At 40.3% G+C, this 13257-nt stretch overlaps 1 protein-coding gene across 1 annotated transcript in view; it reads left to right on the forward strand.

Annotated features, from left to right (window-relative positions):
• Window positions 1-311: 311 nt before the first annotated feature.
• Window positions 312-13257, forward strand: part of LOC132257601 (uncharacterized) — a 33002-nt gene continuing 20056 nt past the window's right edge. The window contains exons 1-2 of the mRNA XM_059754576.1: window positions 312-1027; window positions 12637-13094. Of these exons, the coding sequence (XP_059610559.1) occupies window positions 13004-13094 (91 nt within the window). The 5' untranslated portion in view covers window positions 312-1027; window positions 12637-13003. The remainder of the gene's footprint in view (window positions 1028-12636; window positions 13095-13257) is intronic.

Genomic DNA, 13257 nt, shown 5'->3' on the forward strand with positions numbered 1-13257 from the left:
TGGACGATTGATGGCGGCTCGAGATGAGAAATCCCGTGGTCGCCAGATGCAGGAGATTTGCATGAGTTGCGGTTTGTTCCTGATCCGCGCCGAGAACGCTGGAATGTGGCTCTTCTGCCGCCCCTCCACTCACGTCTGCGCCCGAGGGCTTTCCCAGCCGGGAAAGTGGGTGTGCATGAGGGGAAAGGCCTGAAGACAGACCCTCCACGTGCCGAGGGAAATCCGCGAGAGAGCCGCCGAGAGGGGAAACACATCTCAAGCGGGTACTTTTGGTACATCTCAGTGTGAATCCACTCTGGACTTTTAGTACTAAAGCGGACGCGTAAGAGGATTGCTCATTGAGGAGCACACTTTGCTCTCGGGAGTCGCCATACGTCAATAAATCCGGAAACTGATTGAGTAATTTGTGTTGCAGACTCCAGAAATTAGTCTGCATCACATTTGCCACTCATTTTTGCTGAAAAGAGGAAGAGGGAGAGAGAGAAAAAGTTGTAGTATAAAACGTGATGTTTTGTGCAGAGACTGGAGATTGTGTGACACGGAAACACGAGCGAGTTTACAAATTCCATTTGCGAGTTTGTGTTCATTGAAAGAGCCATGGATAATTTTCAATAAACTGAAAATTCAATTAACAACTCTGTAATCAAGTCCCCCAAATTAATTTAATTGCATACACTTTTTATGCACAACACGCTCAACTGTCCATCTCACACCCGAAAGCAAGCCTATTTGGTAAATGAATGAGTGTATACAAAAAAAATAGTGTGGATTGCGTGAAACGCGGAAAATATATCACAATTTTGCGCCAGAGTGTGGCTCATGTTCTTTGAAGAGTGTCCCTCGGGTGGAATTCATTATAGTGCAAAAGAGTGACCGAAAATTGCCATCAGTGAAAATTGTATTGGTTTGTGCAATACAGATCAATTAATTTGTATTCACGTGGTAAACATTGGGCGGAACAAGTGCACCCAATTAGGTCTACAATTTTATTATTTGGAGAGCCTGCGAGACGCGGAAATATCCAGAGGTAAGCTATATACATACACCGTGTAGATAAGAATTCTGTGACTGCAAGAAAGTCGCTCCGTCATGACAAAAAGTTGCACAAATGTCTTGCATTAACTTTCCTCATCCAATGAGTGTGTAATGGGACAGACAGGGAGAAAGAACTTGGGATTAGCGAGTGTTCTTTTGACAAAAGCACAGCGCCATAGAGACACACGAGCGTGAGTTAATTGGATAAATTAACATCGTTTACAGAAATCATCAGAGTAAGTAAATGGGAAAAGTTGGAGAGGAAACTTTTCGACCGAATGACAATTAAATTAAAACTAATTAAATGCACCAATTTGAATGGAGAGTTGCGCACTTCCTTTTGCATCTTCCGCCACAATTTCCATTTCTTTGCTCACATCTTGTATCTTCGCTCTCGCGAGAGAAAGACAAAAAGGGGTTACAATTCCTCCTCCGCATTCTCACTCACTTCGGGAGAATGGAAAATACGATAATCTATCCCCATTCACAGCAACAATTCTATCATTGTCATCCAAATAAGAGGATATATAGGTGATTATGTACATATTTCCATTTGAAGAGGATTTCCCGTCAAGTGGCATTCTTCCAATGGGATCTATGCGCAAGAGAGTGTATTTTTATTCAACAAAATTTGATTTACTGCCGCTCCATTCCACAAAAATCTCTCGAAAATCTTCCCCCTACACACATACACATTGTCATCCACCCTTCAGACTTTGAGGAAAAGTGAGAGAAATGCCGTACATTGGCATTTCATTCCAACCATAAGCTTCTCGCGTTGTCTCAAAATACGCTCCAGTGAGCACCGGGAAAATAACATATTATATACACTTTGCCGTGCACTCAAACACATTTTGCCAACTGAGTTGCAATTGGGAAAAGTGTGTCGAAATTAAAGTTGCATTTTCTTACAATCTGCTTCACTCTCAATACGCTAAAGTGCACCTTATATTCAGCATAATACTCAATTACTTGAAAAAATACTTGAATAGAAATAATCCTGTCTGAATTGGATGATTGTTGCAGTGCGAGTAATTCAAGATGATGCATAATGTATTCTTCATTATACAAATTGAAGATGTTCAAAGCTGTTGAATTATTTCACTTGCTCAAAGAAAACTGAGAATACTGAAAATATTTGCACTTCTCATGCAATTTCACAGATTCTCATGCAAGTTTCAATTAGAAATACAACAGCTGAAGGACGAATATGCACTTTGTACATCCTTTATTATGCGATTGTGCTAGTTGTGTTGGATGATCTGGAAGATTTTCTTTGGTACAGAGAAAAACTTCGTAACCATTTCATTGAAATTGTGTGTAATATTATACTTTCCGCTCTCTTTTTCTCTTCTGGGAAATCTCACGACGTATTTTCAAGTTTTTGTGTCTTTCTACAAAATGGAAAAATGTCAAAGAACAAAATGTAATTACCGTCGATTGCTTATATGTAACTAGCAAATATTATTTTGGTCTGATAAACTTTATTCAGTCCTAGCATATTTTCAAATATTATCTGTTTCTTAAGAGAAAGTTATATACTGTGCATATTCATTTATTTTATTAGTTCAATAAATCAATGCAATTTACTTTATTTTCCCACTTATTATGCTCACGAAACAATTTCCAATATGTGGATTTAATTAAAACATTCCAACATAACGAGTATTTCGCCAATTGGCTAAAATGTGTCATGATTATTCGTGAATAATGAACTTGATTATCTCCACAGACAACTTCAATGGAAATAAACATAAAAAACTTTTTCATTATGTAAATGTCCACATATTTTATCGTCAGTGTGTCTTTAAAAAAAATTATGTAGAATTCTATATTGATTTTCAGTTAAATTTCTGCAGAAGCAAAACAGTGATAAAATTTTCCTCGATGTAAGCTATTACCATAAAACAAGACTCACTCCTTCCACATCTTCACAGCGTCCCTGACCTTTGTTGAATCGATCTCGCTGACTGTTGTTCTTGGCTTTTCCTTTGAGCGAATCTTTTGGAAAACTTTGCAGATTTTACAGTAAATTCAATTGACCACAAACTTCAGCCTCTCGGTCCTGTCCAAATACCACTCACGCTGAGTGGAGAATTGTACCACAGTGCCGCTTATAAATATTGCAACACTCCGTGTGCTCGAAATTATTTCGATTCATGCGAAGGAGGTTGTTTATTAAATTTCTGGGGAGTTGGCGCTTTTGGAATTAAATGAAATTCTGTGCGTTGAAGGCCTGGGAAGCTCAGAGCTTTCACCACCACGATTTGGATGAACAGAGTGTGACCAAGTTCGCCAACAATTTTCAGCCACAGTGTCGTTTCAGGCCACGAAAATTTATTCACACACCCCACAAAGAACCACTGATTTTCATGTTGGTGTGCTCAAGGGAAATTCATATTACGCCACATCCTGACATTTGATGCATCTTTCTGCGCGATTTTCGATTGTGACTATTGGATATTTGGCATTCCGCTGACACGCGAGCGGGCTTCTGCGGTTCAGAGGTGCGCGTACTCACTGTGCAGAATTTAACTTTGAGCTTTCACGGTAACTTGCACGTGTGGCAAACAGTACAGGACGCAATAAATTCAGTACACGCAGTTTCCGCAGATGGCATCAACTCAATTCGCCAATTAATTTTCACCCGGTCACACACGATCACCCTTAATTTTGCACCCAGCAAAATGCCCGCAGTGCCCAGTTGAATTCCTCATCGCATTTCCACAAGAGGGGCGAGTTTATATTAATTCGCGCCCTCGTGCAGCCCGTAAATCTGCCACCCAATGTCCAATTTTATTTGCTCCCCAATCCCCAAAATGATGTTTGTGTTTGTCCACGGTTGTCAATACAGCGCCGCGGCCTGAACTGAATTTTTGACCACCCTCGACGTGATTCGGGTCGTTGGATGTTTTATTTATCAAAAACACGCCCGCGAATTATATTGCAATTTGCCTCCGGCGCAATTTTGAGAGAGTGAAAACTTTTCTGCAAAACAAGAGTGGATGAGAAAGTGGCCGAAATTGCCTTTATGTCCTGGTTTTTGTGGCACTATCTGATTCATTCTTGTATTTCTTGGTCCAAATTGCCATGCGAATAGCGTGATTGCAGCAAAACAAGGTGAGTTTTATCCCTCAGCGTGATATCACATTATGAGCAACATTTTTGTTGTGTCAAATACTTGTACAGCCATAAATGCAACAAATCCATTGACCCACATAAAGCTTGCGGCTGTGAGAAGTCTAATAAGCTTTCGGTGCGTGTTTGCTTTTAATTAATACGACCACGCGGTGTACATGGTCGCAATTATCATTACATAAAACGCATAATTATCGCAATGAATGCAATTTGTCGAAAATACTCTGTTGACTATATTCAACTTGCACCCCACAATTTTTAGCCCATTGCCACATTATTTAATCCCCACTCAGGCGCGCTGTTGCATTTATAATCATATGGCAAATTCACTCCTTCACTTCACCATAATTAATTCACTAATACACAAGTCAGACGGACAAAAAACCCCATTCGCTTGACCAGTAAATTTAATACAGTTTGAAAGCATTGTCTACAAATCGCTGAGCTTATTTATTTGACATTATGCAAAACGCCATGGGGATTGAAATTCCACTCAGTTACATTGGTTTCCATTTTGACACAACACAATTTCATCCATGGGCAAAACTATGATGACAATTCGATGCTGTTCAATCTGAAATGCACTTGATGAGGATTAAATTCGTGATGCTGCTTGCCATGAATGGACACCAACAGGTCAAAGTTCGGCATTGGAGAGTGATTTTTGGGCTGCGCTGTTGTGGGACGTATTAGTTAAATGGGAGTGTTATCAGACTGTGACACACGCTAAAACCCACAGGGCAACTTTCTAATCATCTCCCATTCGGGATTGAATTTTCAGCTCATCCCAGAGGCAATGCGGTTATTGACTTTTCGGGAAAAGTTTGCAGAAATTCAACATAAATTCCCGACTAGAAAAAGTGCTTATTTCGTTATGCATGCAAATATCTACACTGACTAGAATCCCAAATGACTCTCCGCAGGGCGTTTTGCATTTCCAAATGCCACGCTTTTCCACGATAAGTTAAAACTTTGATTGCAGATACCAACATAGTTTGGTTACTGACTAATTAACTAACGAAATTTAAGCCGTTAAATTCTGTTACGCTAAATCATTGCCTAACGATTTCCAAAAAAAAATACTTGTAAGTCTTCGCTGAAGCGTCTCCATCTCATTATTTCTCAAAAACGTGCTCTCTGTTATCAAAACACCTCAATCCGGAGCTTTTGTCAGATATATCCTTCAATTCGAGGAGAAGCCGAGTGTTCTAAGGCCCCAAATTACATTTGTGAGTTGTTTTTGTGTGAATATTTTGATGACTGACAAAGTCTTGATTAAACCACCGAAGAGAAATGGGAAATGATGAGAAAAACAAGTCGAGTTGAGGTGAAAAAATTGGCCCCAAAGTCTCTCTCTCTCTGCGCGTGGAGGAGGAAGTTGCACAACAAATATAAGAATAATCTTCTTTTTCTCCACTGTGCTTTGTTTGAAATTTTCTAATCGACTTATTTTTGTTTGCTGCCATGCGAAGCTCGAAAATGTGCGACAGTCTCGAAGGTGAATAAAAATTTCAGGTCTCTGGTGTGGGTGAAAGGTGCCCAAGAGCGCGCTGGCAATAAATAGGACACGAAGGAGAGAAAAAGGAAGAGAATCGCTAAGTTGAGTAAACGGAATATTAAGACAATCCCATGAGCTTTTCATACCCAATCATATTTCAAATGCGTCCTCTCGCTGTGCTTATTGCTCTCAGTGAAATACGATTAGACCTGCCGGATGGCGGAGGATGAAAGGCAAATAGAAAAAATATTTTAACATCTCAAATACGGAGAGCTTAACTCCCATGAGTGGTTTACTTGTGGATCTCCCGCTCAATGCTCTCGGCGGTGGATTTTCCCAGCGAAAAGATACGAGAGTGAGGAAGGAATTCTTTGGAAGGCCCCGAAAGAATTGATATGGAGAAGAGATTCCCATAAATTTGCAACCCTGTGGAATCGACTTCGCCCATGATTGGTCTCCAGGATCAGAGTGAACTCTCTCTCTCTCTCGATGTCCTGGGAGAATTCCTTGGAGCGATTAATGGTTTCACATATTATGCCGTGCCACCCAAAAATGTCTCAGAGTGGATCAATTTTTTCCTACTCCGCCAGCGCATCTTGTAGTCCGAGGCGAATGAAATGAAAAGAAAAGCCATAGTGAGGAAATGTGTTGAGATGAACTGACATATGATGAAGGCATGTGAATATTGTAATATGATGAAAAGTCATAAATTTTCACCGCCTCAAATATCGAACATTTCGCCCAGACAGCGTGTGTGTTCGTGTCTGGGGCGGAAGAAAGGGCATTTTCCTTCACGTCTCAGGGCCAAAATTCACGCATCATCCTTCTCTATAATCGCTTCTTCAATAAATTTAATATCGCCTGTCGGATGTTCACAAACGCATCGTTTATATTTATTGCGATTTCGGATTCCCCCTCGTGCCAAACACCACTTTACGAAACAGAGTATCATCAAGAGAGTGAATTTTTTAGCATATGGAATAAATTCATATTATCGGAATTACCCACATTGAATCCTTGCGTCAATGCCTTGAGTAAATCTCTTGAAGAAATCATTTGTTTATTCACAGTACTTTTCCAATAAAGGGTGCATAAATTCGCGCCCTCGCGGTGGATTTTTGGTGCTACGAAAATTGAAATATCGCGAAAGAAAATATTGGTGGTTTTGATCTAGAAAAAAAAACAAAATTGAGTAAATAGAATCTTGTGATAAGAAACAATGATTTAATGGAGCTGAGAATTGACGGAATGACAGCTGTTATGTCAGAGAATTAAAATTTTAATTTGTATTTTAATAAGAACAATAAATTTGATGAGAAACTAAGCTCTTACAGCTAAAACAAAGATAAACTCACATCTCAAATAAATCATCAACGAGTAAAGGTATGAAAATTGAGAAGATATCAAAAATAAATCCTGCTGAGCTTGAAGTATTTCAATTTTTCATAAATTCAGACTGTCTCGAGATTTCAGTGGAAATCCTTGCTTTATCTAGAGTGGGTCACGCGACATTTCTCACATTCTCTCACTCTCTTAAACTTATCAATTTTCAGGCTGTGAAAGTCACTATAAAATATGTCTTTTTGACTCCTTTCGGAAATTCCCACGAGTGCAAAATACACAAAAGATGGTGTTTCTCGACACACGAAGTTGCATTTTATGAAGTGTCTGAGACTTGCATGTTGCCGAGAAGAGATTTCACCTTATATCTCAATGGAAGGCGGGAAAGAGCACAAAATACTCAGCAAATCCGGATATTTTTCACCATCTCTGCCGCACATGAAGAAGTTCTCAAGTCACCGATGTCTCCTCATATATCATAAATAAATTTGCTGTGAGAATACAGCGGGAAATCTTTAGGGGTGGCGACTTGAGTGTGTGTGTGTGGGTGTGTGTTGGGAAAAAATGGGAGAAATCCTTCAATTTCATCGACAAGAAAATATGTGAAAGATTACCAGTCTTCTCCACCTCTTTTGTCAATGGAATAAAACTGTCAAAAAGTGAAAGATTGACAACGCGTGCTTTTCCCACAAATTTCTCCCTAGGGAGTCAGATTGGGGATGGCCTGAAAAATTCCTCTGCAAACACGACACATTTTAAAACTATGGAAAAACATATATCAGGGTGGAAAATCAATAGAATTCATCACTCTCTGTGAGATGATGGAGGAGGAAAGCCAGCGAAGGAACTGTGTTCAGGCACTTTTTGCCAGCCACATTGCAAAGAGCACAAGAATCTCCACCCTCCAGTGGTAAATTCTTTTTGCGAGAAAATGAATGAATTTGTGTTTCTTTCACCCTCCTTTTGGATGGTCCTCAAAGCATTTTTCTTTCACGAGCCACACGAGGTGGTTTTTTGTTTCAAATAGAAACAAGTCACGATAAACGTGAAGAAGATGAAGACTCAGAGTGTGTGTGAGAAGAGGACAGCGGAGGAATTGAAGATAGATAAGACATCCCGTTGCACATTCTTCATAATTAAGTGCCACTTAGCTTTCTCTTTAGCCACAGCGTACAGCCAGCAAATCTCATTTCAGGTTGATACAAAATTATTCCTCGAATCTGGCGCTGGGTTTTGCCGGGTCGTGGACCGTCAAAAGCTGTAATTCACAGTGAAAGCGCTCCCACAGACGAGATAAGCATTTTGGGGGGTGATATACAGCGAATCTCCCTTATAAATAATACTTCTCGCTCGCGAAACAAAGAAAACGGGTGGGATTCCAGTGTGAGATACGGGAAAAGGGTGGTCGGAGCTTTCACTGTGGGGTCAGTGGGCCATGTTTATGGGCGAGGAGACCACGATTTGTCGCCTCTTGTCTCACCCGACCATCTGCCCTCGGCTCTGCCACCCATAAAAAGCCCATAAGCAGCTCATTGAAGTGCCATTCACATTCCTCGAGGGTTTTATCAATTGCATGCATTTTGTATGCCCGTCAAATACGCAGCCGAAATTCATTTTTGGCAAATGAGAAGCATGGGATTAGTTTCATATGCGCTGTCAAATAAATATTCAAATTGATTTAGAGGGCTTATAATTCGATACGGGTTCATTCTATAGTGTTTTAATATAATCATTTCGCTGGAGCGCGTACTGTTGCATAAATCAATATTTGGGATTATAGGCAGCATTTGGATAGATTAAAAGCTCACACAAACACAAGCGCGATATTTGATTACCATTTTAGAGCACTGCACTCCCAAAAATAAAACTAATTTGACTGTCATTTGACTGCTCTACACACCTGAGAAATGTCACGGATGAGCACAATTGCGACATTCAGCGGAATATCGCACAAAGTTATCTAATTAAGCAGTAGTGGAAGCTGTCGAAAATTAATTTGTGTTGGAACTTTTCAATTTTCCCCCAACTTTGTGCATCATTAAAGTTGATGAATGCACTTCAAACCCACCCACAACGTATCAAAGTTGAGGATCATCGAGCATATCGATCTCATTGGGTGTGATAATGAACTTGGAGAGGGTGTATCGCTAGATTTATGGGGGAATTTTGGATTAGGCGCGCGTGGGGTGAGTCTGCAGGATGACGCGGAGTGTGAATGAGCGACAATGTCACAACGATGCAAAATGCCATGACGGCACACTCGAGATTTAATCACAAATTCCAGGGAGAAATTTTAATGGGAAACTGTGAAGTTCCACGCACGCCAGCATAAGTGATAAGAAACATTGTCTGATGATACGACTGAAGAAGGAGATGGTTAGTCAACCGCCAAAATTTGCTGGAAAAATCTAGAAGGTCGTCGAACCCATTGAATGGAGATTGGCGGGATTGGAGTTAGTTGTGGATGCAAAATCTCAATTTGATTGCTCAAACTGAATTTGTTTTCAATTTACCTAAATTTCCTCATCCATTCCTAGACCTTTTCTTGGCTCCAAGAGGGCTCTTGGCACAGTTTTCCAGCGCATTTTCTCCGGACAAGTGCATCAATTTCGCAGAGATGGGCAGATATTGTGGAACAAGAAGCTGCTGGAAAGGATGAGCTGAGCAGACAAAAGCCCGAGGGCGTGCGGCGGGTGGTGAATTGATGGGATGTGGAGTATGTCGCTCTAATTGGCGCATTATGTAACTGACCGTGCACTTAGTCAATTGTCGGAGTCATTTAAATATTGTTCGACACTGATAACAAGCACCCATTAGCCACATATTGTGTGCCCAGTTTCACAAATTAAAGTGCACACTCCAGCCAGTGATACAAACCGTGCAATTGAGCATGTCAAGTGCGGCCTCTGAACGTAATGCGAATACAAGGTATTGCATAAATACATCAACTCATGGGATTTATGCATAAGCTAATATCCTAAAATACTGAATTAATTTACAACCCAACCTGTTCGTATTATTAATTATCGATACTGTTATCATCTCGGCTTGAATACGACAAATGGCATTATACGATAGGTTATAGGATGAATAGTTTATTGTCCTGCTAATGCAAACACTGTTACCAACAATGGTGTCGGTAGTGGGATCACTGAATCTTGATTTCTTTCTTTCTGCAAGATAAAATATCTTAGAATCATAAGATTGGCCAAATTTACGGCGTAAATGTGCTCACGGGGGAAGTTTAGAGAGATTTTCACTGGAAATCTCGGCATTTGTTCAAGAAATTCAAAGGAAACCCCATTTCTGGCACCATTGTCATTCATGAGAATCCATAATTCCCATGTGAAGCTGCAAAGGCGAGACCCTCCATTGAATACCTGCCAATCAGGGACCCATTTGGAGCATTTCATTATCCGGCATTCACACGCGATGGGATTCAATTTTCCGCCCCATTCTCACATCCGGACAAAAGTTGACCACCCCTCGAGTTCACATGTAAATCCTGTGCGTGGATGGAGGATTTTTCGCTCGCACAGCGTTCAAGTGAGTCCTTGCTAAATTATTTAGAATCAATCAGCATCTTTTGCATATTTTACAGCTTTCCTGCGTGATAAGCTTTCAATTTTCCTGGAAAGCCCAGAGAGAAAAAGTTGCGCGTGGGAAAAGCGGAGAGCTTCGGTGTGTATGGAGGGTAAAAATCTCCTTTACTAAAATTCAATTGGTCTGCCAAATAAAACTTATTGTTGAATGCGAAGAGAGAAGTGTAGAGTCAGAACCGTGAAACTTTTCCCCTGAAATAAGCTCAAATATCGAGGGTATTTCTTCTGATCCCACTTCCGCAGTGTTTTACCTTTTCCAAATCCCATGCGAATGGTGCGAAAAAAAGCTGGTAAAGTTTTCAAAGAGAACAAAACTAATTACAGAAAGAACACTCAGACATAATGAAAAGCTCAAAAGCTCTAAAAATCATTAGCATTTATGAAAACAACAATACACAATACATATGTATGTACACACTAAACCACATTCAATTTTGCCATGAATCATTGTGTTCAATTGAATCTCTTCCCAATGGAAAATTCCATTCAAATTAATTTACAAAAAAAATCATCGAACAATAGAGAGTGGAAAAATTTCCAAATATTGATAACGCAGGGCAGGTTTTTACCATTCTCCGAAAGCAGGTATTCGTCTCGTGGAAATAAATATAACGAGGTTTCCAATTCAATTAAGCTTTCTACCTTTCACTGGCATTTTCCCACTCACTCCAGTGATTTGCAAAGCATGAATTTTCAATGAACAACCACACGAGGTTGTATAATCGAAAAGCACTCAAAAGCTTCAACAACCATTGAACCTATAAAAGTCAGACAGGATTTGTTTCAATGAGAAATAAATACATGAAAAAATGTATACAACAAACTTCTGTGCAGAAGAGAAAGTTACGTTTTTTGACCTGCGAAATTTTGTCAATGAATAAATAAAATATTGCCATACACAAATATGGGAAATTTAATTACGCGCTCGTCAAGAGCTCTACATGGAGTTTTCACTGCACATTTGAATCATAGCTATGTTCTGATTTTTCTTTTCCGCATACAGTTTTGGATCCCAACATAAACACTCAAGAAATTCATTCCGCATATTTTTTCGGTGGATGTTTCTGCAAAAATATCCTGATAAAGACAATTTCTGTGTTATTCTTTCAGGGCAATATTTTTATATGCACACACCGTGAAGAATCTCATAATGTGCATCTTTTTCCCATGTTTTCCCATCCACTTCACTCATGCGAGCACATCTTTTTTTGGCCTGGCTGCTGTAAAAAAAAATCCACCCCCGCATTTTATGTGTTCTCTCAAAACATGTATATGGTTCACATTTCCGCGAAGGATTGCGGCTTCGAGGGAAAAAATGTTGCCTTTTCCTGGAGAAGAGGACTTCACCCTCTCAGCTTGGAGCGAGTCACACGTGACTCGACTTGCAGATTAAAACGTGAAAAATGCGTGCTTCAGTGATTTTGGCCAAGCTTACACTTTTAATAATTCATTTAAAAGTCCTCTCGTGCGGAAAAGAGAAAAGACAGCAACACCAAATTACATTACCCGAGACGCCTTCTCAACATTTCACTCTTCGACAGTTTACAGAAGAGTTTTCCTGGGGCCTAATTAATCAAATTTCGCAACACACCGCACGACAGAAGAAATAAGACTCATAATATATGTACATGGCCATGAGAACGAAGGGTTGTCTTTCTATTTAACCAGAGAAATTACCTCTTAGACATTTTAGGCATCAGACAAGCATCTGAGCAAATACTCATGTTGTGTAAATTGCAAGCATTTGAAATTTGTCCAGAATACAGTGGATAAATTACAAAAGCTCCGCATGGTAACTGAAATATATGGGCAGAAAAATCTGGCACAGAAACCTGTGTCCATGGATAAATTCTGTCAAGTGTAAACCTTGTCCCGAGAGTGGCCAAAGAGTGCAGAAGAAGCTGTGCGTCTAAATAAGAAAATTACATTGAACATTTTCCAATGGTGCACTCATTGGATTACCCCTAACAAATCGCACACAATTTGCAGCAATTTCGCTCACAGCATTTACTTCTCTTGCAGGCGCCATCTCGGCAAACATCCCAGATTGACCCTGAGGCAGACCTATGGAGTTGGGGTGAATCGTGAAAATGTCTGTGATTTGCTGGTGATTTTGAGTGAGTGCGAAATATATATCGAGAGTGGACACTTGATGACTGCCGAGAAATGTGTCTTGATTTCGTGCTGAGGATCAGGCACAGAGTTGAGCTCACGGTCATAATCCGGGTTATTTATGGGTCACACTAGAGTTGGACAATTGTGTCGATACAAAAGTGTGTGAGGCGCCTAATAAATTATACCCCAACAGAGCTCGGCAATTGAGAGAGACACAATCAGAGCGGTGCATTTCGGCAGACGACAATTCAGCGACACAATTGCCAAATTTATCATGATGGAGTGGATAATCTCAGCGAGACTGTGGCCCAAGACGTTCTTCTGGTTCGCCACACTCTTGCTCCTTCTCCGGGACATTAGCAGAGGTAATACATTGTGAATGGCTTGCCATGAAATTCTGATTTATGTCCACACCCACCCTGCGGGATGGGGACAGTAGCCGAGGCACTATTTCATTTATTAAATTGTTGTCAGAGTCGCGCAGAGAGGCTTCCTGGCATTTTGTGAAATAATTAATTGCATTTTATC

The sequence above is a fragment of the Phlebotomus argentipes genome, unplaced genomic scaffold, assembly GCF_947086385.1.
Source record: "Phlebotomus argentipes unplaced genomic scaffold, Phlebotomus argentipes genome assembly scaffold_4, whole genome shotgun sequence".
NCBI classification, from domain to species: Eukaryota; Metazoa; Arthropoda; class Insecta; order Diptera; family Psychodidae; genus Phlebotomus; species Phlebotomus argentipes.